Below are 27,480 nucleotides of genomic sequence, written 5' to 3' on the forward strand. Positions count from 1 at the left end.
TTGAAGAAAAAATATTATACTTGATATGTGCTAAACTTCAATTTGTAGCACACAAACATCTCTTATATATAGCTGTTAGTCATTGAAATCCTATTGTATATACTGTTTCCTGCTTATAAAAACATAAAACCACAGAATATATACAAATTCATAAGTATCTTTATTGTAATGTTTATTCTTGTGCAATTGGATATCAGCAATGTAAAGAGGTTAATGCTTTTTTTTTTTTTTTTTTTTTAAACTTATCTTCTAAATAGCTCAGTCACTAAAAGAATTTGCAAGACTACTCATCGCAGTAGAAGAAGAAAGGAGAAGACTGGTAAGTCTCTTCTCCATTTCTTAAGAATAATGCTTTGTTTGGACATGTTAAAAGAAAAAATAGACCTTCTGAATTAGATTTAGCCATACCAGATTTTATAACTTGATACATGTACTGAATGTTACAGAAAAGATTTGTGAGTATGATGATCAAATATTGCTAATAAGATCTACCATTTCTTTTTGTTTCATTTGGTCAGCAGATATAAATTACATTCATTTTACTTTCCATTTAGTTGTTCTGAGAATTAAAAGTATTGAACAAACTGCCATGAAGAAACCCATTCTAATTGAGCAGTCTTCTAAATAACCTTAGTGTTATAATGAAGACACATTACAAGTATTAAAGACAGTTTTTTTGGAAGGAGCAACTAACTTTGCCAGGGTGTTAGCAGGGGACTTTCTTGAAAAGGTGACATTTGAATTGGGTCTTGAAGACTCAGAGGATTTTGCTGGGCTGGGAAGAATGGGAAAGCATTCTACGTTGACACATTGACTTATGTGACAGTATCAGAGCATGGTTATTAGTAGTACACTAATCCACTCACAGATATAATTTTGTACCCATTGTGTTCAAAGTTCTGTGTAGGCCCCTGTCTATGACCCAGGCTGCCCATTTGCATATGGAAAAAATAGTTGTATATATCGCACAAGATCATTGTAAAGCATTTGTAGCAGCACCTGGCACATTATAAATAAATGCTGATGGTGGTAAAGATGTTGGTTGTCAGTTACAGTGAGGGTTACAGACATTTAAAACATCATTTTTGATATCACTGGCTTCACCATCCTGTTGGGGAGTTATATATACACAAAAATAAAGTGCTCGGCTTATGGACTGAATGGGCTAGGAACACAGCAGTTTGGTGTCATTTTGCTCCATAGATGAGGAAGAGGAATTTGAGGAGGGTGCCGTTAAGGAGGCCCTGACTCCTGGGGAACATTGCCTGAGCTGAGGGAGAATCACACAACTAAGACATGGCAGTTATATAAGTGAGCTTGAGCGGAGGCCACAGGTGGGAGAAAGTACTGTGTATATTTGTAGAATAAGGCAGAGGGCTCTTAGAAGTTATCAGTAGAAGATTGGTTGGTAGTTTTGGGTGTATGTGGCATTTAAGAGCCAGGCTAAGAAGTTTTGGTCTTTGTTATAAGCTGTGAGAAAATTGCTAGAAGTTTTTGATAGAAGAATGAGAGGATCAATATGGGATTTAGGAGAGATTAATTTGGTGGCCATGTGGGAGACATATTAGGTAAGGAAGAAATGTTGTGGAGAGGGGTGACCATGTTTTCTTAGGAAACATCAGCCTACCATAGGTCTGGTCCCAGTATCAGAGAGATAGCTATGCAATGTGATCTGTTCTAGATACAGATGAGCCACTGTGGGAGACTGACCCTCTCTGGGGTGGTTTTCTGTGGGGGTGACTTGACACTTTTAAGTGCTTTATACATAAGCCTTCATAAACTTCTATACAATAGAAGTGCAGGTTCCATGGGGAGATGTGGGTGGTATGTGCACTTATGGCCCAGAAGACGAGCTGATGATGGAAGTGGGAAAGAGTGGTTAGAGAGAAGTGAAAATAAAGAGTTGGAAATGGCATGGGAACCGGGAGAATACAGTTGATCCTTGGACAACATGGGATGGAACTGCATGGGTCTAGGTATACGGAGATTTTTTTTCGGTAGTAAATACTACAGTGCTACACAATTTACTGTTGGCTGAATCCGTGGATATGGAGGGCTGACTATCAGTTACATGTGGATTTTCCACTGTGCCTCTAACTTCCGTGTTAGTTAGGGTTCTGGGTTGAGTGATTCACATCCTGTGCAAATAGTTCAGGAGAGCAATGAGTCAACTAGCATGGGCTATAATTGTAGAAAATGTATAAGAGTAAGGGAAAGTGTGTTGTAGCTTGCAGGAGGAAAAGAGCCAAGAGAATGTTCTTCTAGCACTGAGGAGAGGCCTGGAGGCACCAAGGGAAAAGCTCTTCTTCTGTGCTGGGACAAAAGAGAGGATTGGTTGAAACATAGAACTTTGGACAGTAAATTGGTTGGTTGGACAGATGGATAACAGTGTGAGGAAGGAGTGGTCATCTGCTGTGAGAGCAGATTGTAGAAACAGTTGAGAACAGCCAGGATCAGGTTCTACAAGAGAAAAGGGACTCCTGGTCAGGGATAAAGAGCCATTGAAGTTAAACATCATGAATATGTCCAGGAAAGATTGATAACCGTGTTTTCATGGATTTTTTTTTAACAATACCCAGAGCCCTGGATTGTGAGTGGTAAGAACAGTTGGGAGGTCAGATTCAGGTAGGTGGTTGGCACAGAAGACCTGGTGTTGGATTACAGGGACGTGGATTTGTATGATATGAAAATGGGTCCTGATTGAATACAGCGATGACTGAGGCAGGAGGATGCTGATAGCCTTAGGAAGCAGAGAGGGCAATCATGACTGCTTACCTATAATGAAGGTTATCTAGGAACACAGAATATTCTAAGGACAAGGACATTGTGATCAGGAGTGGCAGTTGAAACACAGTGAACTTGGCAATGGAGCTCCTTTAGATAGTGATAAAGTTAAGGTGTGGCTGAGCAGGGAGAAAGACCCTAGAAATTGGGAAAGCTGAGCTCTGAAGTTTGGATGTTTTATGAGCAGGATGTTGAGATCATCCAATATGATAACAGGATAAAGGCCAAAAACCAAGAAGTGGCTGAGGAATGTGGTAGAGTGTTTCATAAGCAATGGAGATGGAGATTGGCCCACCAGCTCATAGTGTTTCAAGGATCTTCATTTCTGCCCTTAGCCATATTTCTCATGTTGGAGCAAGGAGGGAATTCTACATTCATGAATGAAGTCATACTGTGGGTTTTGATTGCCTTACCTGTTGTTTCAGAGAAGGTCTGAGATAAAGAATGCAAAATAATGAAGAAAAATCTCTATAGATGAAAGACTAATGGATTGCATTTCCACAAAGATTATATAAAAGTAATCATTTAAACACACAAATCTAAATATTGGAGTATTTAATCAACACTTCCAGTCATTTGGTGTTACCATAACTGAAGATACAGCTGGTAATGGATTTTGTGCAAAAAAATTGTATTTTAAAAAGTAGTGCTTCATTTAGGAAGTAGAATATTTTAAGTGTACTAGGAAAGTGTAAAAGAGTTCTATAACTGATTATAAAGTCAATTAATCATTCTGTTTTTAGTGATAAATCATGACCTTGTATATTAATTGAATTCAACCAAAACCTAAGCATGTCAGAACAGCGACTAAACAAAAATAAAATCTCAGGAAGATGAAGAAGGACACAACAGTTTAAACAAATTCTCTTGCTTCCAATGATTTACCATACTGAGTACATCATCTGGGTAACGTAAAGTCTATTTGCAGAGAAAGAGCCTAAAGAAACATTGATTTTTAGAAATGGAACTTCCTCTTTGCTCTTCACTAACTTTAAGTATTGAGTTTTTGAAAACAAACTCTGCTAAAGCCAACTGAAAATGCATAGTTTTTTTTGTTTTGTTTTGTTTTGTTTTGTTTTTGGTACGCGGGCCTCTCACTGTTGCGGAGCACAGGCTCCGGATGCGCAGGCTCAGCGGCCATGGCTCATGGGCCCAGCCGCTCCGCGGCATGTGGGATCTTCCCACACCAGGGCACGAACCTGTGTCCCCTGCATCGGCAGGCGGACTCTCAACCACTGCGCCGCCAGGGAAGCCCGAAAATGCATAGTTTTAATGCAACAAAAAAGTGACCCAGAGTAAGTTTGAAAATATCTATTTCAGACACTTATGAGGGTATAGTTTATCCTGTCATACTTCTCACTCAAAAACCCATCTTCCATGATTTGACATTTTCCAAGATGTCAATTGACACTTGCCATCAAGGGACTAATAGAGAACAGTCTTTAAACAAGACAAATAGAAGAAATAATTTAATAGCCCTTGTAATGGCCTTAGTAAAATACTTATTACTTGCAGTCGGGATATGGTATTGATTAGTGATAGAGGCTTTTTTTAAAAAGTGCATCTTTATTGGAAATGTTAGGGTTTTTCCCCATGGAATGCAGCACGTCCATGCTTTTGATTAGAGATGTCATAAGTTGGGTGTCAAGGTGGAAAGATTCTGAGACGGTCCCCAATGTAGACAGAGGCTTCTAAGCCATATAAACTTGGTGGTAAGGTCTCTTCAGTTTCCGTTTCTCCACAGGAACTGCTCTATTGTACTTCAGATCATAGCTGACTGGGCTGTGCAAATGCTGCCGCTTAGCCCATGCTGTTCAAAATTAATTTGAACAAATATTAACATATCAAGAGAACCCTCTGGAGAAGCATGAAATGGTCAGTTGAGGCCTTCTGGAAGAGATCTTGGTAGCTTCTCCTTTGTTATTTCTATTGAAATACTGGATTTGCCTCCCTTTTGCCTCCAGGCCTTTGGACCTGACATCCCCCTCTCCCTGAAGCCCTGGAACCGTACTTCACCCCTCATTCCTCCCTTCTTGATACTCTGCCTCTAGTTCCCTATTCTCCATCTCCCTGGGCTTTCTTTCTGCTCTCAGTGTGTCTCTACAAGCTTCTTTTGGATTTAGACCTTTGCATTTGTCATTTCTTCTGCCTTGAACATCCTAATCTATATCCTCTCATGATTGGTTCGATTTTGTCCTTCAGACTTCACCTTCTATATCTCCTGGGGGCTTGCACTTTCCATACAGTTTAAATGAGTCCCCTTTGGTATTTCTATGACAGAAATACCTGCTCTCATGCAGCTTGCATTCTACTGGGGAGAAACAGACATTTAAACAAATTATGTCTGAGGGAGGTAAGTGCTAAAAAGAAAAATAATGCACCTGGTAGAATATGTTGCCATTTATTGGGATGAAGAAGGAGATGAGGGAGAAATAGTTAAAATTTGAATCTATTTAGGTGTTTACTGGATATCCAAGTAGACTTGTTGAGGGAGCATCTGGGTATATGTATGAGTCTGGAGTTCAGGGGAGCAGATGGAACTAGAGATATAAATTTAGACATTGTCAACATGTTGAGAGTATTTAAAGCTGTGGGAATGTATGAGATCACCCAGTCTGTGAGTATGCAGACAGAAAAGGTGGGAGGGTCAAGCCCTGAGGTGCGGAGTCCAGAGTTTGGTCAGATGAGGTAGAATCAACAAAGGAGATTTGGATCAGTAAGAGAACCAGGGGAGAGCTGTTTGGACAGCTTGCTGGAAGTCCCATTTATTCACTAGGCTATCATGGAGATGTAGGGCAATAATAAATAGAAACTTACAGGATGTGGACCAGAGGCTGTAGCCTTCTTTAGGATAGAGGCTCCAAATTATCTGTTTACCCTATGCTGCTCATCCACCCCAGCCCCTGGGCCCTCACTTTCTGGGTACTCAGAGTCCCTGACCTTGACAAAAAAAACTTTTGGTGTGCATGTATGTTGTTTGTTTGTTTGTTTTGGGTGTGGGTATGTGTGCATAGCAAAGCAGAATTTTTTTAATCTTTGTCTCTAATTAAGGAAGCCAGAACTTCAGAATATTTTAGCTTGTGTTTATCGTGAAGAATTTATGTAGATGAACTTGTTTCTTATAGTTTTCATTTTGATTAATACTAGAAACCTCTTATTTTTACTGTTATTACCCATGACATTTAACATTCACATTTGACTTGTGTAAAGTTACAAATTTCACTTCAGGTTTCCCAGGATTTATATTCTTTCTATTCAGTGCCCATGTTTGTCTTTTTTATCCTTGGGCAATGAAAGTACTTTCCTGAAATAGGCTAGGTGTCTGGGCATTACTTTGTAATAAAAACAACAACAATAAAAAGATGAGGTACTAGGAGGCGAAATGTGTAACCTTAATAATTACTTCCTTTGTAAGAGTTTTGAAACCTCTGCTTTCCTTCGTTATACTTTTTTGTTGTTGTTATTATACTTTTTTTAAAAGCATAATCAGTACTCTATAAAGGTTTAATGAGGGATAAAATCAAAATAGTTTTAGATCTGTATTAAAAAAAGAAAAAATGTGTCAAACATAAATTACTTGATTATTGATATAAGATTTCAGTCTCTTATATGAGTCTTAAGAGATTTAAAAAAACATATCTGTGATGTCTGTTACATTAGACACTAGTCATCTGTGGCTATTTAGCACCTGAGATGTGTTAGTTATTACGTGGTTTGCATTATATTTCTATTGTGAAGCACTGCTATACAAAATAACAACTGACCCTGAGCATTTTCAAGGTACCAGGCACTGCTACAATTGTTTATATTTTTACCTAATTTAATCTGCACAGCAACCCTCTCAGGTGTATGCTATTAATAGATCCATTTTAAAGAGGAGCAAACTCAAAGGCACATAGTAATAAGTGGTACTCGAGGGTTTAATCCCAGGCTGTTGCGCTCCAGAGCCTCCACATAATTCATACTATTACAAACTAAGACTTTTAAAACAAAAAATTGCATAACAATAGCAAACATATTATTAATATAGTATGTGAAATGCTCTATTAAGTGCTGTAGGTGTATTATTTCAGTATCTTAGAAAAATTAGGGAAGATCACAGGCATTACAAGTTTTGAAATTAGATTTTTAAATTTCTTCATATTTAAACAGGCATACATTTCAGCAAAAACTTAATTCATTAATCCATTGACAATTCTCTCATCAGATTTTGGCATGTGAGAACCTAAAGTCTCTCCCCACTCCTTTGAACCAAGAATTCATGAAATTGGAGAATATTTTAAATGTTGAGAAAATTACATGTCCTTATTTCTCTCAATGAAAGATTTTCCTTTGTTTAATGGAAAATTTGCCATAGATTTTTGCATTGCACATATGCTGTCAGATGATATTGATTAATCTCTGAGTTTCTGGCATTGATACTGTTATACGCTTAAGTCCAATTATCTGTGAAGTAATCCAGTTTCTATTATCTCAGGTAAATAATTCACAGTATGCCAACATTCCACATGTATGAGTATAGATTATGTTTCTGGTATGTCTTAGGTTAACATTTATTAGAAGCAAACTTTAGGTATGCTGGCCTACATACCAACATTTTTCTTTTTTTAATTAATTTTTTTTTTTTTTGGCCACGCTGTGCCGCATGTGGGATCTTAGTTCCCTGACCAGGGATCAAAGCCGTGCCCCCTGCAGTGGAAGTGTGGGGTCTTAACCACTGGACCACCAGGGAAGTCCCCATATCAGCATTTTTATACAATGATTTCACCTGAAATTAAAAAAAAAATCTCAATGTTCTACATGTACAAAGTTCTGATTTTTCACATTTATTGAATTCCAGAGGCTTCCCATGATTTCCCTGATTTTCAGTTATTTGGTGAAATATGAAAAGGTAGGATTCAGAGATGGCAGGTCACATACAATTCATCATGACTGCAATGATAGTGTCTTTTATTTTTTATTGGTAATAGTCCTAGTATTGATTTGTAGATTTTAGAGTGTGCAAAGTGCTTTATATATATATATATTTTTTTGTGTGTGTGTGTGTGCGGTACGCGGGCCTCTCACTGTTGTGGCCTCTCCCGTTGTGGAGCACAGGCTCTGGATGCGCAGCCTCAGCGGCCATGACTCACGGGCCCAGCAGCTCCGCGGCATGTGGGATCTTTCCGGACCGGGGCACGAACCCGTGTCCCCTGCATCGGCAGGCGCACTCTCAACCACTGCGCCACCAGGGAAGCCCTATATATTTTTATTTTATCCTCCAACAATCTGAAACTGAGCTCAGAATCTAGATGAGTTACTCAAGGTGTTACATACCACTAAGTGACAGAATCAAATTGAGTAGGACTCAGTTTTAGGTCTTTGGACTTCAGCCCATTGTTCTGTTACATCCTGTGTCTTCTCTTTTTTTTATTTAAATTTTAAACTCCTTGAGGACAGAGGCCTGATCTGGTGTTTTATTTTTTTTTTCCCCTTGTGTATATTAGCTGTTCTGAAAACCGTCTTGGTTGTCCAAAATTTAGAATAATGCATACTCCTTTACAGAAAAAGAAAAAGTGGTTTTGAAAGTTATCACAGCTTCCTATTTGCCATTTCTCAGATTGTTTACTTAATTCATTATGGTTAAGTCTAAAAGAGAAATAAACTTTCTTTGAGTAAAATTTGCTAATTTTGTGTGAAGACCTTTAATAGGGTAATTGCTAGGGTTTCAGAAAATACCTCAAAGTGTTCATATTTGTGAATTATGTCTTTTGATTCTGTAACTGAAAAAGTCTTAGGGCACAATGATGACTAGAAATGTCTGTCAAAATTCTGAAATGATCTTTGAATAGATCTAGTGTATTGGTCAGACAGTGAAACTGTCCTGACAGGCTGCCTTTGAGCCATTTCCCTGCTCATTCATGCTTCTACCCTAGAGTATAGGAAAGGGGATAAAAGAGAAAACTTGAGACTTGATTGTTATGTTCCGTACCAGCTCTTGCAGAAGAAGGAAAGCAGCTTGTACCTTCTGTAGTTAAATTAAGGTTTGTATGCTATTCTAAGTTATGTTCCCAGTGAATTTGAGGTTCTTGCTTCATTGTGAAGGAATTCAGAGAGGAAGTGATAGGTAAGAAGTGGATTTATTTAGAGAAACACACTCCACAGAGTGTGGGCCATCTCAGAAGGTGAGAGGCCTTGGGAGAAACACACTCCACAGGCAGAGTGTGAGCCATCTCAGAAGGTGAGAGAGCTCCTAAATATGGCGTGGTTAGTTTTCATGGGCCAGGTAATTTCATAGGCTAATAATTGGGAGGATTATGCCAGTTATTTTGGGGAATGGGTGGAGATTTCCAGGAATCAGGCCACCATCCATTTTTGGCCTTTCATGGTTAGCCTCAGAACTGTCATGGTGCTGGTGGGTGTGTCATTTAGCATATGCTAATGTATTACATTGAGTGTATAATGAGACTCAAGGTCCACTGGAAGTTGAATATTCTGCCATCTTGGACCTAGTTGGCTCTAAACAGTTTTTGTCATGTCCTACGGCTGTGTCATTCTTTTAAAGGTTGTGCCCTGCCCCCTTCCCTCCTGTTTCAGTTCTGCTGTCTTGGCTAGCAGTCAGCAGAGGGAACTGAGATGACACTCATTTTGAAATCTATTTGTATTTAGGTATACCAGCTTCATTAACATTTGGGAATAATTTTTTTTTTTCTTTTGGTTGATGCCATTCTCACAGCTGGTATTTCATGGGTGTATATCAAGTTGTTAGATTTAAAGATTTGTAAATGGAAATGTGGCAGTAATCATACAGTCTTTATATTTTCCTATTTCCAAAGACCCCTTTATATTTTTAAGATTAACCTTGACTGTATGGAAGGATTTAGGGGAACTTTTCCACCAGATAGTGCTATTTTAAAAGCAGTCAATCTAAAATAGGATATGTGAATAAAGAACTTTCACTTTTTTTTTCCTGTCAAGACATAAACTGTATTGAAAATTTCCTTTTCAGTTTTGCTACTTTGGCATGAATCTTTGGGTGTTAGGTTTGTTTTTTTTTTTTGCGGTATGCGGGCCTCTCACTGTTGTGGCCTCTCCCGTTGCGGAGCACAGGCTCCGGACACGCAGGCTCAGTGGCCATGGCTCATGGGCCCAGCCACTCCGCGACACATGGGATCCTCCCAGACCGGGGCACGAACCCGTGTCCCCTGCATTGGCAGGCGGACTCTCAACCACTGCGCCACCAGGGAAGCCCTGGGTGTTAGGTTTTTGTTGCTTGTGGCTGCAAGAGTCTGCTACTGGACACAGCACCTGTGCTTCCCATCTCTAGTTCTTCCATCTTCCTGCCTTTGCCATTGACCCCAGCTGTATAGGCTTTACTTTGGAGTCTTATAATTGCATATCATATTTTCAAAAATACATTTATTCTGTGGTGTTGGTCATCATATTTCATTGATACTGTTGGGTATGTGTCAGTCTTTACTACATTTATAAACCATGTTTTAATTTGTTTTTATTTTTAAGATTTATTATTTATTGACTTATTTTATTTATTTTTGGCTGCATTGGGTCTTAGTTGCAGCACGCAGGATCTTTGTTGAGGCACACGGGATCTTTCTCTGGTGTGCAGGCTCTTCGTTGTGGTGTGAAGTCTGCTCTCTAGTTGTGGCAGGCAGGTTTTCTCTTCTCTAGTTGTGGCAAGCAGGTTTTCTCTTCTCTAGTTGTGGCCCGCAGGCTCCAGGGGGCGTGGGCTCTGTATTTTGCGGCATGCAGGCTCTAGTTGAGGCGCACAAGCTCAGTAGTTGTGGTGCACGGGCTTAGTTGCCCATCTGTATGTGGGATCTTAGTTCCCTGACCAGGGATCTAACCTGCGTCCCCTGCATTGTAAGGCAGATTGTTTACCACTGGACCACCTGGGAAGTCCCTTGATTTGTTTTTTGTTAGTTAAGAAACACAAAGATACTTTGATACCATAAATAGTAAATATATAAAGTCATTTTGTCACCATATCCCGAAGTTTTAATATCTGGATGGGGCATTTAATTTTAAAGGGCAAAGAAAATAAACCTATGTAGACGTAAGTTAGACTTGAAAAACAGCGGTAAAAGATAAGCATGAGGGGAAATTTAAAATGATGTGACAAAGCTATCTGTGGTTCAGAGATATCAGCTGACAGACCAACCAGGAATTCAGAAATAAGAAGTTGGGGTGTTCTTCAGTGAGCAAAATGTTTTTGTCTTTACGATTAAACCACAGTCATATTGTTCATGCTCTACAGGAGAAATTGCACATTTAATTACCATCAAGATAAAAGAGACTGAAAGCTTTTTTAAACTTTTCTTTATTTTGAGATAATTATAAATTCACATACATACAGAGGAATCCTGTGTATTCTTTAGCCAGTTTCTCCCAATGGTAACATTTTGTAAAATCATAGTAAAATAGCTTATTACATTTTACTTTAAGTTATAATACTAATTAAAAATAACTGCAAATTCATAAACTTGCCATTTGTCCTAGAATCAGGACTCATCATTTGAAGACAAAAGTCGGACTCTTAGTGGATTCTTATCAAGATGCTTTGTGTCACTTCAGGATGGGATCTGCTATTTGTGTGCCACCAGGACACTTGTTTGCAAGGCAAACAGTACATTGACTGGGAAGACACTGGGCTGTCTCATTCATCTGTGGGAAGGGCTGTGTTGCATGCAGGATTCGGGAACAGCTAGAATCATCAACTCTTTCAAAAGAGAGGGCTTTTTTGTCTCTGACTTTCATTTGCTTGTCAACTTCATTCTCTCAGATGGCTTCTTCCACATGGAGAGTCATAAACACTGCCTCCATACCTCACAGACATTGTTTCTAGAGGAGGCCTGTCTAGTTTCCATTGGTAAACTTAAAAAAAAAAATTAAAAAGACTCTGATTGGCCCAATCAATATCATTTAAAGACCCTTGACCAATCACCAAGACCAAGGGGACTGAGTATGTTGTATGTGTTCTTCTAAATATGAGTCCTGTTTTCAGAAATGAGGAAATTACTGTGCTTTAGATAATTACCCACCTCGTCTATTATAGCATGGTAATGGCCTTAAGACATTTCCAGTTAACATTGTCATTTGAGCAGAATACTATGATAGTGAATTGTGTCTGAAATTTGTTTCTGTGTGTGTATGTGTCTGAAATTTTATAGGACTTACAAGATATAATATTCACCATCCAAATGTTAGAAACATTCACTTTAAAAATCAGGAGTCAGGAAGGGATATACACTACTACTACTTAAATTCAATATTGTTTTGGAGGGCACCTAGTCTATGGAGTAAAATAAAACCAGAGTTATAGAAGATATAAGACTTAATTTTCTTTCCTTCATTCTATAACCTATTGATGTGCTTTTCCCACAAAGAACATCTTAAATAATCTACAGCGAATTTATTTAGAAATAAGAGTCTAGCCAGGTTGGTAGATATATGTGAATTATATTTTTGTACACCATCTCAAAATTGCAACGAAAGAATAAGATACTTAAGAATAACTCTACAAAGTATGTACAGGAGTTTTATGTATGAAATTATGATGCTTTATAGAAAAAACAATACAGTGAGTCAGTTAAGAAGAATGATTTTAACCAACATTACTTTTTCTCCCAACTATACTAGACAAGACAGCTTTACTGTAACCATCTAACTTAAGCAATTTGATTAACTTTTTACTTAGTGTAGTGGTGAACCACAGGCTAGTCCTGAAGATAGTGTATTTCCTTTTTTCATTTGGGAAATGTGGTCACCCTATGAAGACCTTACTTTAATCATATTTCCAAACTTCTGTGAAACCTTTGGATCTGAGATATTTTCAACAACAGAAACACTGCTTTTTGTGAAACTGCTGTACTCTTCATTTGTATAACCATTCCTAACCAAGTTGGTGGCAGAAGAGTGCTCTACACAGTAATTATTGTGTTTCTGTTTAAGTGTCTCATGGCAAAATAAAATATCCCCACAGATCTGACACTTTTATTTTTGTTCACTTTATGTTTCATCCACAGTATAATTTCTACTTACTACACATAACAGAATACTATTTAGGCGATGCAAATAAAATGTACATTCCCTACTGAGTGAAAACAACACGAAGTTGGGAAAGTCATGATTCCAATTAATTGTTGACATCAAGTAAAACACTAAGCTTCTCAGGATTGTGTTTTCCTTTTTATAAATGAAGAATATTCTGTTTCCCAGAGTGTAAAATGGAAACTACCAGCAATGTGTTAGATATTAAGCATTATATGAATGAACAACTTACATTTTAGTAGTTTCATTTTAATGTGTATTGAATAAAGGACAACTCTGAATTTAATGGAAATTATTGCTCTTCAGGAAGCTTAGTAAAAGAAGTGGGGTCAGTTTATTCGGAAAAATGGAGGACATTGATCTGGCCAAAATTGTTGAAGTAGTATATGAGTGACTGAAATTTGGGAATCCATGGCATAGGTGATATATATGCTTTAAATGTTTTTGATTTTGATTGTCTTCTCTGACTGTATGCTCTGCTAGACAGAGCCAATGACTAGTCTCCAAGTTTACTACCTCATTTATGGAGCTTATATTGAAAAAAAAAAGAATTACACCTGAAGCGATCTGATATCTCATCAATTTCATATGAAAGAACAAGCCATCATATAGTGAACACATTTGTGGTAGGTTAAGCCAGATTTTGCTTAATATCTTATGCTAAAAAATTGAAGCTGTCAATAGTAGAATTTGGGTACCTCTATAAGCAAAGCAGGTGGTAGACCAGTCTACATAGCATGGTTTCTTTTTTTTATTTACAAAACAAAACTTCTGTAATTTTTTACATTGAAATAGTTGGGAAAGATAGCACTCATTTATTCAACAAATATTGATTTTCTTCTCCTGGAGCTGAGAATATAGGTATGGGCAAAAAGAGTTTCTGTCTTGCAGTTGACATTATCAGATGGTAATAGGTGCTCTGGACAAAGGAGTGTAAAGGAGGATGTAGGGGGGATGTAGGTGTGTTTTAATGTAGGGTATCAGAGAAAGCCTCAGTGATTACGTGCCATTTAATCAGAGACCAGACAAAAGAAAGAGCAGTTAGTCCTGCAGATCTCTGGTGGAAGTGCTCTTAAGGTAGCTCAAACAACTCAACAGCAAGTGCAAAGACCCTGAGGCTGGAGAGTGTTTGGGGTGTTTGAGGAACGAGGCCAATGTGGTTAAAGCATAGGAACAAATGGGAAAGTGGGAAGAGGGGCAGTGGGATGGGGTGGCGTGGGGGAATGTGAAGCGTAGGTAGGGCCTTGGGAGAGATTGGACTGTTGCTCTGTGGAAGGGTCTTTCAGTAGAGGAGTGACTTGAACTGATTTAGAATTTTAAGGGATTACCTGACTGTTTTTATAGAGTGTAGAGGACATGGTTGGATGGTTGTCTCCTAACTGGGGAGATACCAGTCAGGAGGCTATTTTAGTTATGTCATTACGTTGGAGACCATGGTGATGTGCACCAGGTTGAAAGCAGTGGAAGTAATCAGATTCTGGGCTTATTTTGTAGGCGATATAACAGGATTCACTGCTTGATCACATACTACTTGACAGAGAGGAGGCAACTATGCTTCAGAGGCAGGGTTTCTCCACCCCAGTGCTATTGACATTTTGGGCCAGATAAATTTTTGTTATGGAAGTCTGTCCTGTGCATTGTAGGGTGTTTAGTGAGATCCTTGGCCTCTATAACTCTTGATGTACCCCCTCCCCTTCCTTCCAAGTTATGATAGTGAAAAATGCCTTCAGACATTTTATATCCTGAGGGTCAGAGTTGACCTATTGAAAACCACTTACCTAAGGTTTTTGGCCTGATGGGATTGAGAAAGGGAATATTGCCTGCCATCTCAGTAAACAAAGGATGTCACAATCTCACAGTTGGTGATTGCAGCCACCAGCTGGGGGTGAGGCAGTGAGCCCCGAGGGAACTCGGGACAGAAAAGAATACCCGCCATCTAGCAGCTGTCAGACTGCAGCCACTCCCTATGTTGAGCCCTGAGGAAACTCAGGATATGAAAACACAGGATACTGGCCCCAGGTAGCTGAGGTACATATCTAAAGAATGATTTCAGTGAGCCTAGACTCTCACATCTTCCCATACATAGAAAAGTGCTGAATTCCTTGACTTGAGATGTCTGGTTTTCTTTAGTTAACAATAATCTTTTGACATTCAGACTACCTGCCCTTTGTTGCAAAACTCCTATATATCCTGGCTCCTCCTCACCTCCTCAGAGCAGTTCTTTCAGGGTTACTTGAGATGCTTGCTGCCTCCCTGTCTTGAAGTCCTAAAAATTCCCACTGAATAAAACATAACTCACCTTTTAGGTTGTGAGTAATTTTTTAGTTGACAGGCTCCTGGGATGTAGTGACCATGGGGGGAACAGGTGTGGTGGGTGTTCTCAAGAATTTTATTTCAGACATGTTAATTATTAGTCAGCTAGAGCTGTTGAGTTAGGAGTCAGGGGAGAGGTCAGGGCCAGATTTTGAAATCATCAGTGCATAGATGATATTTAAATCCACTGTTTTGCCATTGAGATTATGCAGGGAGTTAATCAAGAGATCAGGTATAATTGACAAAACTGTAAATATGGAGAGGATTTTGAGTTAATGATTCCTAGAAGTGATACATTAAATATTAACAACTTTGTGATGTTTTAATTGTGGTAAAAGACACATAATTGCTTTTTTCACTTAGCATAACGTCCTCAACATTTGTCCATGTTGTAGCATGTCAGAATTTTTCCTTTTTTAAGGCTGAATAATATTCCATTGTATGTATATGCCACATTTTGTTTTTCCATCTATCTGTTGATGGATACTTGGGTTGCTTCCACCTTTTGACTATTGTAAATAATGCTACAATGAATATAGTGTGTAAATTTCTCTTTAAGACCCTGCCTTCAATCCTTTTTAATTTTTGAGGAACCACCATATTGTTTCCCATAGTGGCTACACCATTTTACATTCCCACCAACAGTGCACAAGGGTTCCAGTTGCTCTGCATCCTGCCTAACATCTACCCTAACACTTGCTGCTTTCTGTTTTTTTGATAGTAGCCATCCTAATGGGTGGGACAACTTTAGGGTTTAAGTTTGCTTTTAGATGTGGTTGTGGTGGGTGAGGATATATGCTTTATATCCGTGAATTTACAAGGTTAACAGTTAGTGAATGTTTTAAAGCAGCAGGAAATGTTGACTCTTTCAGAAGACACTGATGCAGAGCATGCTTTGTGATAGGGCAGACAGTGTCAAAACATCAAAAAAAATTTTTTTTAGTCTGTTATAAGTTGTCAAATCATCAAGAACAATGATCATTGTGGAAACAAGAGTCTAATCTAAAGTATGTTTATTCAATGGATAGTTCAGTTATTTGAAGCTTCATTATTTTAATTGGCAACAGTTAGGTAACAGTAATTTACTTTACCTTTTATTCTTTTCAGGCAAAGGTTTAAAAGGTTTTACTGCCAGCTCCAAAAAGCAGGCTATAAAAATTAAAATAGTTTGATATTTTCATGCAGACCTCCTTGTTGTTATAACTGGAGCTTGAATGGGGCTGAGATGCCACAGTGGGGGATGATAAAACTGGGAGTTTAGGCAGCTTCATAGATCTGATCATGGCCTGGTTGGGCATGGGGTGACATGTGGAAGGGTAGACCTAGAACAAAGGGACCATAAGCCTGCAAGAGAAACAACCATTGCACAATACTGGCAGAGTGCCACACTCCCAAAGCCTCAGGAAACCCATCTCATCAGAAGTGAATCAGGCAGTGGGTAGAGATACGGGACCTGGAACTCCAGAGCAGAGTCATTTACAGTTGGAGGAGAGTAGGGATTCTTGAGCTGACAGTGTTGACATATTGGGCAGAATGATTCCTTGTGTTGAGGATGGACTGGAGCATTGTAGGATGTACAGCAGCATCTCTGTCCTTTACTAAATGCCAGTAGCAGACGTCTGCCCCAACACCTCCAGTTGAACAAGCCAAGATGTCTCCAGACATTGCCAGATGTCCCCAGTTGAGAACCAGTGGATTAGGTATTTACTGGGGAGCCATTTCTAGTGTATCTAGTAGGTATTCCTTACATGATCTGACTTATTATAGTTAATTGGGAGTGCTTATTGGTCTTGTCTCCTAGACTTATACATTCTCAGCTTCTTATCTTTACTCTCTTTAGTACCTAGTGTTGTATCTTGTATAACAAATTGCAGTTCAGGAAATGGTTGCCAAATTGAATTCAGGTGAAGCGTTTTGGCAAATATTATCTTCTCCAACTTGATTGTAAATTTCTTAAAGTCAAATAAAAGTTTTTACATATTTATATAGTAACTAATGTTGCTTAACCCCTTCTTATATGCCAGACACTGTTAAGCACTTTGCTTACGTACACTTATTTAATCCTCACATTCACTGTATGAACTAAGTTCTAGTATTATCCGACTTTATACATGGAAAAATTGAGGCCTACCTACTGTTGATGTTTATAAGTAGCAGAACTGAAAATTTAACCTGTATCCAGAAGTGCATCTCTAAACCACACGGAAGACTGCTTCTCCAGCCATTCAATTCTCAGGGCCTTGTGTGAGGTCTTCAGTGAATGGCTACATACAGCCAAACCAAGATTGTAGCCATCTGTCTGTAGGGCTGTCATCAGAGTTCCAGCTTGGCATGTCAGGAACTTTGATTTCTTCCTATTTACTACTTTTCTGAAACAATAATTTCATAAGTTGCAAAATTTCCTGTTGGCTCCAGTAGAGTCTGGCCTGCTCCTACCATCCTGCCTCCTCTGGAGTTATCTGGTTCACTTTCTTTAATTATGTTAGCTTCTTGACCAGGACCAACACGTGTAATGCAATCACCAATTACCTGTTATCCACCCATTATCATTATCACAGCACAGAGGTCATCAGTTGATAAGCAGGTAGGAAATGAGCAAGGCGAGTGTCTGCTCTTGAGAGGTGCTAAGTTACTGGTGAAGATGTACCTAAATAGTGTCAATGATGTACCAGATGGTGAATGCTAGAAGAGATGCACAGGTAAAATGTTATGGGAACTCAGAGGAGGGAGAGGTTACTTCTAGCTGGAGGGATTTGGAAAGGCTTTGTGGAGGAGACAGCATTTGCACCAGGTCTTAAGTGAAATACACCAGCAACAGCAGATGGAGGAGAAGGGTAGAGGAGGGAAGGGAATGCCAAGAAGCGTGAAGTATAGGGAGAAAGGACTGTTCAGCTGAGCTAGCTCTTCTTTTTTTTTTTTTTTTTTTTTGTGGTACGCGGGGCCTCTCACTGTTGTGGCCTCTCCCGTTGTGGAGCACAGGCTCCGGACGTGCAGGCTCAGCGGCCATGGCTCACGGGCCCAGCCGCTCCGCGGCATGTGGGATCCTCCCAGACCGGGGCATGAACTTGTGCCCCCTGCATCAGCAGGCGGACTCTCAACCACTGCGCCACCAGGGAAGCCCATGAGCTAGCTCTTCTTGCAGTGAGTATCAGAGAAGGTATTCATCCCAAAGGATAAACTTAAACGTTCTTTGTAAATCAGAGTTTGTTTGCAAACAGGAGAATGCAAGGCACAAGGATATGTCCTATGTGTTTCAAGGTGCTAAGGTTCTTTGGTCCAAGGGGAGCCATTGTCTGGTTGGGAATATCTGAGAAAGCTGAGGTGTGGTATTTGGGTAGGATTTCAGCTAGATTAGATGGAAATGGCAGAGATGGCATTGTGATAGGAAAGAGAACACGAGCAAATGCAGGGGGATGTCAAAATATGGATGGCTTTTTTTTTTTTTTTTTTTTTTTTTTGCGGTACCATGCAGCATGCAGAACTTTACTGACCAGGGGTTGAACCTGCACCCCCTGCAGTGGAAGTGAAGTCTTAACCACTGGACCACTAGGGAAGTCCAAAATATAGGTGGCTTTAATAGGAAAAACTTGGTTTGTGTGAAAGGGTAGAAAAAAAATTCATATTATGGAAAACCTGGAAGACAGATAAGGAGTTTGGACATAGTTCAGCAGACAGTAGAGCTTCAGTGAGTATTTTCAGGTTGCACGATCAGAGCTGGAAGACCTGTATTGTCACTCCCTCTGTAATAGGGCTTTGATTCATTTTTGTATTCACAACACTTAGCAAGGGACCTGGATTGATAAGTGCATACTGAATAAGTCAATTTTATTGGTAGTATTTAGAACAGATCATAGAAGACCAGAAGCAGGCCAAATTAGTTATAAGGCTATTGTATTAATGCTAAGAAGAAGTGAGGTCCTAAATGATAATTCTACGAGTAGAGATGGAGAATAAGGGATGGAAGCAATTGGTGAGTGGAAATAGAATTTAAGGGACAGCTCCTGATTGTGAAGGGGGTGGGTGCGGTGGGTAAAGGGCAGTGGAGGTGGAAGAGATGGACATGGTAGTAGGTTACTTAGAGGATGAGGATGTCATTGCATGTGTAGGGAATGCTGGATTGGGGAGGGTGGGGAATGTGTTGAGTTTAGCTTGGGATATTTTAGGAAAAGCAACATAATGTAATGGTTAAGAGCACAGAGTTTGAAATGAGTGGACCCTGGATCTGCTCTGTATCATTAGCTGTGTGTGACCTCAGGCACATATATTTCTATGATTCAGTTTCCCCATTAGGAATAGGATAAGAATCCTACCAGTGTAGGAATAACTGAATTAATACTTGCAAAGTTTCTTAGATCGGTGCCTGCTACATTAAGGCTATATCATTATTTGTCAAATAAAATCCAATTACTAGGGAGTTTTTCAAATCTGTATCCAAATATAGAATAATGAAGGGGATTAAGGACAGAATATGAATGACTTGATTTTTAAGCTGGTGAGCTGCTTTTTTTCCCTGATATTCAGGAGTTTTTGACTAAAGAATATTCCTTTTGAGTTTAGCAGCACAGTAGTGCTTTTCTGTCCTTGGCATTGCCCGTTTCCTTTTGAATATGAATATTTGTGTATTTTTATATGATTTCTCAGTTTTTCATTGATAATTTTTGGTGCAGGATCCTAATCTGCTAGTAGTGCTGCTGTAATTCTTGTTGGCAGTAGATGTGATAAAGCACTAAAGCCACAATGAAGTCTTGAGTTTCATATTCACAATCATGGTCCCTAGACAATGCCTGTTAATTACCAAAGGAGTGTGTATATAACTTCTTTTGCCTAATTTTGCAGATATCTCTTAATTTGTAAAGACACCACTTTCACTCTGACTTCTGGGCTGCTTGTGAGGTTATTGGATAATTTGAAGTGGGGAGAGTTAGGATAGGGTAAGCCAGAAACAGATGAAGACCAAAGTCATAGTATGATGTCCTTAGGGTGTTTCAAGTCTGCCATAAAGGTTTAGTTTATGATTTCCTGTACTAGGCTGTAACCAGTGTATGGGCTGTCTATGTTTTGGAAGAGAACTCTTTTTGATTAATTGCCAGTTATCCGGTTTTTAAAATTTTTATTATAATTTAAAAAAAAATTAAGTGCTTCCCTTTCCAGCCCTCAGGGGAGATATAAGAAAAGGATTTGACTTAACCTTGTAGTATGGCTTACTGTCCAGTTACCAAGAAAAGTGTAATCATGCAACATTTAGAAAACACTTGTTGAACTGTGTAAGTACAAATGGGATCTCGGAGCTGGAGAGAGATGGAATGGAATGAAGTAACCAGACCTTGTGGTGACCAGGACTGGGTAGGATTTTGGTTTGAAAAGAGCAGGTAGATTCTAGGCTCTTTTAGGTGGGAGGAACCAACGCCCTGAGTAAGCAGGAACTTAAGAGCATATGGTGACATCTTTCTCTTTTATTGCCTTTTTAAAACTCAACTTGGTTATCCTTTTCACTATCTTATTTTTCTATTAATACTCCCTTCCTATATATTTACATTTCTTTTCCCTCCAACACAGTTTGAAACAATACTTTTATTATGACAACTGAAGTCATTTGAGCAATGTGTTTGTGTATTCATTCTTATTTTACTTTAATGTAAACCATATGCTCCAGTGGCAACTGATGGGATTATTCCTGATGACTCGAGATTTAAATAATTTCCAGAGCAGGAATTGTATTTTTCTGTTTTCTTCATCTAGATAGATACGCTCCTGATGGTGAATATCCAGTGAGTGTCCTTGGAAGTGCAGAGAAATGCATGAGTAAAACATTCAATTAGGCGAGATTTTTTCAACCATTTGCCTAGAAGATAATCCTTCCACAGGATTTAGGCAGGGTCACAACCTCTATCTAGAGTGTGGTATTTGATACTCTCTGAGTTGAGGCTACACAATTTACTACTTGTCCAGAACAAAAATATTTTCAGTAATTTGGCCCTGGAATAAAACTGAAGTTTCCTCAAAGCATAACCTTAAATCATTTACAAATTTTAGGGTGTCTCTTTAGAAAAACTTAAGAATTTCTGCTTGTTAAGTATTTTTCAGTGTTTTTTGTCATCTATTTTTCTATCATTATTGCCCAGATAAATTTCTGTTGAATCACTGGTGGATTATAGGGGTCAGTGGTGAGTAGGTATATCAAGTTTTATAATAGTAATAAAACTGATTCCTATTTATTTCAGTGTCATTTTCCATAATTCCATTGCTTTTCTTTTTTTTTTTTTAATACTTACTTGGATCTTACTTCCAAATTTCTTTCTAAAAACTCTTTATCCCTCAATTTCCTCAGTCATGGTGGCAGTGATTGGATTATTTCTACACTGTAGACTGTAGTGATTTAATCTGAAGGACTTGCAGGTGCTTTGAGGAGAGCAATCATCCATCATTATAAAATGCTTATTAGCTCTGTGCCTGTGTGGACTATGTGGTCTCACTCTACAGTGTGCACAGTCTTTCCCCCAAAAAGATCTGTAAGTTTTGCAGTTGACAGAGGTAATTACTTGTGACCAAAGGGTGAGAAAATCTTTAGATAATTTAGTAGGAACAGAAACTATCCTCCAAGAATGAATTAACACATTCAGCTGTGCATAACAGTCTATGATACAAAAACTGTGATTTGCTTTGTTAGCCAAAAGTGAATGAGGGTTAAAGATGCTTTTTGAAGTGGAGTGCCAACTGGTAGTTCATTTGATAGTGAAGGAGCCTGGCACCCAAACAGGTGACAGTCACACAGCAGATGGGGGTTGTAGAATACTCAAGCCCAAATAGATGTAAATTTGGACAATTTGTGGGCTTCACTGATGTCTGTACATAAGAATTTATTAATGGGATGGGGGTTAGTGCAATGACTAGAGTCGTCAGTTTTCCAACTCTTTCAGTCTGGTTACCTTCCCTCTGTACCATACTGTCTCAAAGCTCTATTTTTCTGTCCGGAAACTATAATATGGCAAAATAAATATAGATATTAAGCTTGGAAGCCCAGACAGTGGGTAGGTTCACACTAAAATCTTTTGGATGAAGAAAGAATTAGAAACCAACTTATCCCTTTTAGGTCAAGGAACACAGTTTGCTTCATTTAATTTGGTTTGTTTTATTAGAAAACATACTAGAGATCTTGCCCTGAAGGACAGCTTGCAGGGTTGTCTCTTTTGTTCTACCTTTTCCCCAGGCTTCTCTGAATTGAGAGTGGACCACTTCTTCCTCCAGAGGCTCCTGGGGAAAAGGATATTTCAGAGCCATCTTCATAACTAGAGTTAGTGTAGAGAGTGTGTTAGTAGATTTTCTTCTTTAGTTGGCATCCCTCCACCAAATTTATGTGATTGAGAAACTAACACTACCTATGTTTCAGCTTTATATTACAAAGACTGTGTCTGATTGAGGCCTGCAATTCCCTAGTGTCTTCATTGGCCAAAATACCCAAATCACCATTTTAATCCAAGTGTTACTAGAGGGAATATTTTCTTTGGAGTGTTCTGCAAGCCCTTGAACTAAGCAACAACCAGTGAAGTCTGAGATATTTTTCTAACTGGAAAAAGCCTCTTTTATTAACTCTTCACTCATGACTCTTGCAGATGGTCAAGATAAAATATTGTGATTATTAGGTTATAGGATATATACTATTATTTATTTGTCTTCCTAAGAACTATCCTCCTTTGAGAAGCTCCACATTTGGTCCTATGATGAGGTCATTGGTCAAAACAAGGAATTGCCTCTAATAACAGTTATTTTTTTTCCCAAAAACCACACCCACATTTAAAGTTTATAAATGTCATTTTTGAGGGTATTTGAAAAGAATGTGCTATCCTGATGGCAATTTCAGAAGCAAAATTCTAAAGCAAAGATTTTTCAATAAATAAAGCATTGCTGAAAAAATAAGGGCATCATTTGGCCAAGGATTTAACCACTAGTTTATTAGTTTGTTGTAATTAAGACAATTTGTTTGTGCTTTTACACAGTAAGCATATCTGAAGACAGGCAGGGTGAGGGGAGCATTGTAGCCTTTGGAAGTAAAGCTTGCGGAATGTCTGTCTGTGAGAAATCTCCCAGGATAACATACAGTTGTTATTCATCTGGTAGGTGGCCATATCTCTAAATGTACATGCTTACATAGATTGTGTGGTCTGCCCCTGGCCCTTTTTTTCCCCCAAGTTTAAGTTTAATGGTGCTTACTTTAGGGTTGCCCTCATTGTTTTTCATTTGGAGGCTACTAACAACTCAAGTCCTTTCCACTGAAAGGGGATGACAAGAAAGGTTAAGAGACACAGTTTAGAAATGAGAATGAAAGGACAGAGAGTCATTAAAATTTCAGAGGATCAGAACAGAGACTATTGCACTAGCTGCTATACTTTCCAGTATGAATGCAGATCTAGGAAGCACATGAATTCAATAACTAGTTGTGGGTCCGATGGTGACTTTTGTCAGATCTTCAGGAACTGTGAGATGCAGCTTGGTATAGAGAAAATAACATATAATGTAAGTCTCGGCTTCCATTAATTTAGCTGAGACTCTGCCACTAATCAGCTATATAATTGCGGATGAAAGATTGAATTTTGGAGTCCGTGATCTTTAATATTGAGATTTTAAATACTTTCCCTCCCTACTTCATGAGTTATATAGACACTTAACGTCTATGAAAGCAGTTTGAAATATGAGACGTTTTGAATAACGTGTACCTCTGTTGTAGGTTTCGTTTTGTTTTGCAGTCATTGCTTATTTATTTGTTTCCCATTCTAAGCTATAGGCTCCTTGAAGCTATATTATGTGTTTCAGGGGCCTTAGCACATAGCACAGCTGGGCTCAGTCATTTAGATGAGTGAATATTTGTGTGAATGAACTAATCGAGAAACAAAGGAAAACAGTTAATAGGATTGGGGGTATTGCACATTAATCACAAGAAATGATGTAACTCTGAAAATAATAGTAATGGAAGTGCCTTGTTTTCATACAATTAAGAATTTTGGAGAATTCTCCTGGAAAATTGAAATACTCTGTAATTAATCAACTAATGTGGGCTAACTACTCTCATTTAATAATCGTTAAATAGTGTAAGCTCAGATTTTAAATGATATTTTGTGTTCATATTATGTTCTGTGTTTGTTTCTCATATGATACCTTGTTTCTTATCCAGTTGGAAGTTAATTCTGATAAGTTTATGAAAAGAGGGCATACTCATTTAATCATATAAAGGGTGAACACAACTGTAATTTAACTTCATAGGGCAATTGAAATTTTCCCATTTAGTATTTGGAAAATGTTAACTCTAAAACCATTAAATGTAATGGCATTAAAATGTTTCTTTTATATCAGCTATCCAAATAAAAACACTTTTACTATTCCTTTAATTCCTAATTTGTAAAAAATGGTTGGATCATGGCATCTGGCTATGTGATTCTGGGGTAGAGAGATGGTGCTTCCTCTTCTCTCTTCTCTCATGCGGTGTTGGCTGTGTGTGCTGTCCTTTTCTGCATGGATGAAGTAAGGGTGCCATGTATCTGTTAAACAGCATGCTCCTTAAATCTCTTTGCAAGTGCCACTCCCAGAGTTCTTCTGTTTTTCATTCTTTCGTTGCACTCTTTACAAGTCCAGCTTGTGTGGGCATGTACCCACATTCAGTGTGCATGTGTTTTGTGCCTTCAATTTAGGCAGCTATTTTTGAAAAGAGTCTTTTGTGTTTATTTATTTGTTTTGAATTGCTCAAGATTGCTAGAGAGCTCAGCATATAATACGATGAGGAAAACCATGCAGTGACTGAGATCCTGTTGTTGTCAGATGTTTCACTTCAGTAGAGTCTTTGATCTCTACATTAGAAGCTTACATCCAGGATTAATGAGTCTAAGTGATGGATGAGTTATGTTTATTCTAGCTGCTGAAAGGTTGTTTCTTTCAAACTCCTCTCTCTTCTCTCTCTCCATTCTCTCTCTCTCTCTCTCTCTCTCTCTCTCTCTCTCTCATTCAATGTATTTTTGAGAGCATGGCATTGAAGGAATCCACCTAACATTTATGCCAGGGTTTTAATTATTCTGTGCAAAGAATTTTAAGAAAATATTTTTGTGGCTTGGTGTAGAATACATCCTATAATTTCCTGTTGGGGAAACACATGAATCAGATGGTTATTGAATATGTATGTTACTCATTTTGTGGCCTTTCTGTAGTTTGATTTTGAAATTCTAAACTGACCAACTCTGTTAACTCAGAGTGCTTCTGAATATATTTACTCCCTTTCTGCTCATTGCCCCTCAGCTTCGAGGCGTATACTCTGGACACCCAAATTAACCTTAGTGTTATCCTAGGCACAATATCATTAGAAAGTAATTGATAATTACGCTGAATCATGTAATACTCAAGACCAAATAGATGTAAATTTAGACAATTTGTGGCCTTCACTGATGTCTATAATTAAGAATTTATCATCTTGTATTCCAATAAACTGAATTTGTATAGTTCTTACCAGCTTTTGAGTATTAATAAAAGTATATTAACAGTAATAGCTCGTGTTTTACTGGTTTACTGCCCCAATCCTCAGATTACATGATTTCCAGACTCTCAAGTTCCTTTTCTCACCTAGTACTTTTCAGGAATCCTCAAGACTGTCTCATACATTTGCAGAGAAATGGCTCCTGCTGATGTCACCACTGCCTCTCTGGGGCGTGCAATTCTTCCTGTTGCTAAGCTGGGAAAAATATTTTGCTATTGATGCCCTATCCAGAGGTGAGATAAAAGACCAAGCTACAGATTTTCAAAGGAAGCTTGCAAAAACTAATTACACAATTCTTATATTCCACATGGATAAACGAGTTTGGCTATGGAGAGAGGATTTTGTGAGAAGGATTCTTTGGATGAGCTTTGCTGTGAGTCTTACATCTTTACATAGAGTGATAGGGGACTGTCATGGGAAGAAATGAATCTTGGTACGATTTTCCTGTAGTTATGGGGGCGCATAGTGGTCTGATGCCTAACTCATCCTTTAGGAAGTTGATGTAGCCTGTAACACATGGAACAGACAGCTGATCCTCTTAAGGGAGTGACCGTATTTCTAATTGGTGGCATGTCAAAAATGTGTGAATGCCAAGGACCTGTTGGGGAACCCAGGGTAGAAATGTTTACCTGTGGTCATTTAAAAAAGGGATCATGCCAACAGGGTAGGGGACCCATTAGTAAGAGACTGTGGGGTATATTCCTGGGTTTGGCAGCTGATAAGGGTCAGGAGTGGCTAGCCAAAGGAGAGACACTGCCGCATTAGGGAAGCCATAGTTAGAGGGGCTTAGGGGAGTGAGTTTCTAAAGAACCTATATAAATACCCACAAGAGTGAGTTGGTGTTAGCCGCTTCCCTGGCCAGAGAACAACAATCTTTTGTTGTTAAGTATCAAGTGAGAATTTTCCTTCCCAGTAACCCACAGTAATCCTGGAAAGACAGGAAGGAGTAAAGGGGAAATGAGGTATGTGGAAAAGAAAAGAAGCCAGCTAGGATTTACCCTTCACAGAACATAGTTCTCCCCTGCACCAGTGTGGAGTGGGTGGGTAGGAGATTTAGAGACTTTCATTTCCTGAATGTCCAGAAAAGACCTGGGGACTGCCCAAAGTCTCATCGTGAGAGCGAGTGAAGGACTGTTCCCACTGAGCAGATCTAGAGGGACAATGGGAGGTAAAAGTCAGCTGGCTCTTAACATGCCATTCCATGTTTAGGGTACCAGTTGTTGTATTTGACATGATCAATCCAGACTTCTCACTTGACCAGAGCTGATTTGGAGTCATTGACAAAGCATGCAGGTGAGACTTTTCTCCCTTTGTGTTGCACCCTCTAAAAGGATCCCAAAGAAGTTTTTTTTTTTTTTAATTTAATTTAATTTTATTTTTTTGCTTTATAACAAATTTAATCAGTTATACATATACATATGTTTCCATATCCCCTCCCTTTTGCGTCTCCCTCCCACCCTCCCTATCCCACCCATCCAGGCGATCACAAAGTATCGAGCTGATCTCCCTGTGCTATGTGGCTGCTTCCCACTAGCTATCTACCTCACGTTTGGTAGTGTATATATGTCCATGCCGCTCTTTCACTTTGTCACAGCTTACCCTTCCCCCTCCCCATATCCTCAAGTCCATTCTCTAGTAGGTCTGTGTCTTTATTCCTGTCTTAACCCTATGTTCTTCATGACATTTTTTTTTCCTTAAATTCCATATATATGTGTTAGCATACAGTATTTGTCTTTCTCTTTCTGACTTACTTCACTCTGTATGACAGACTCTAGGTCTATCCACCTCATTACAAATAGCTCAATTTCATTTCTTTTTATGGC

General features: G+C 38.8%; 1 protein-coding gene across 3 annotated transcripts in view; it reads left to right on the forward strand.

Moving 5' to 3' along the window:
* ARHGAP42 (Rho GTPase activating protein 42) overlaps positions 1 to 27,480 on the forward strand; it is a gene marked incomplete at its 3' end in the record, with an annotated part of 295,173 nt that overhangs the window by 96,155 nt on the left and 171,538 nt on the right. For all 3 annotated transcript variants that reach the window (XM_082626591.1, XM_082626592.1, XM_082626593.1), the window contains exon 3: positions 258 to 319. In XM_082626591.1, coding sequence (XP_082482717.1) covers positions 258 to 319 — 62 coding nt within the window. The remainder of the gene's footprint in view (positions 1 to 257; positions 320 to 27,480) is intronic.

The sequence above is a fragment of the Mesoplodon mirus genome (genome assembly GCF_964341445.2).
Source record: "Mesoplodon mirus genome assembly, chromosome: 7".
Taxonomy (NCBI): Eukaryota; Metazoa; Chordata; class Mammalia; order Artiodactyla; family Ziphiidae; genus Mesoplodon; species Mesoplodon mirus.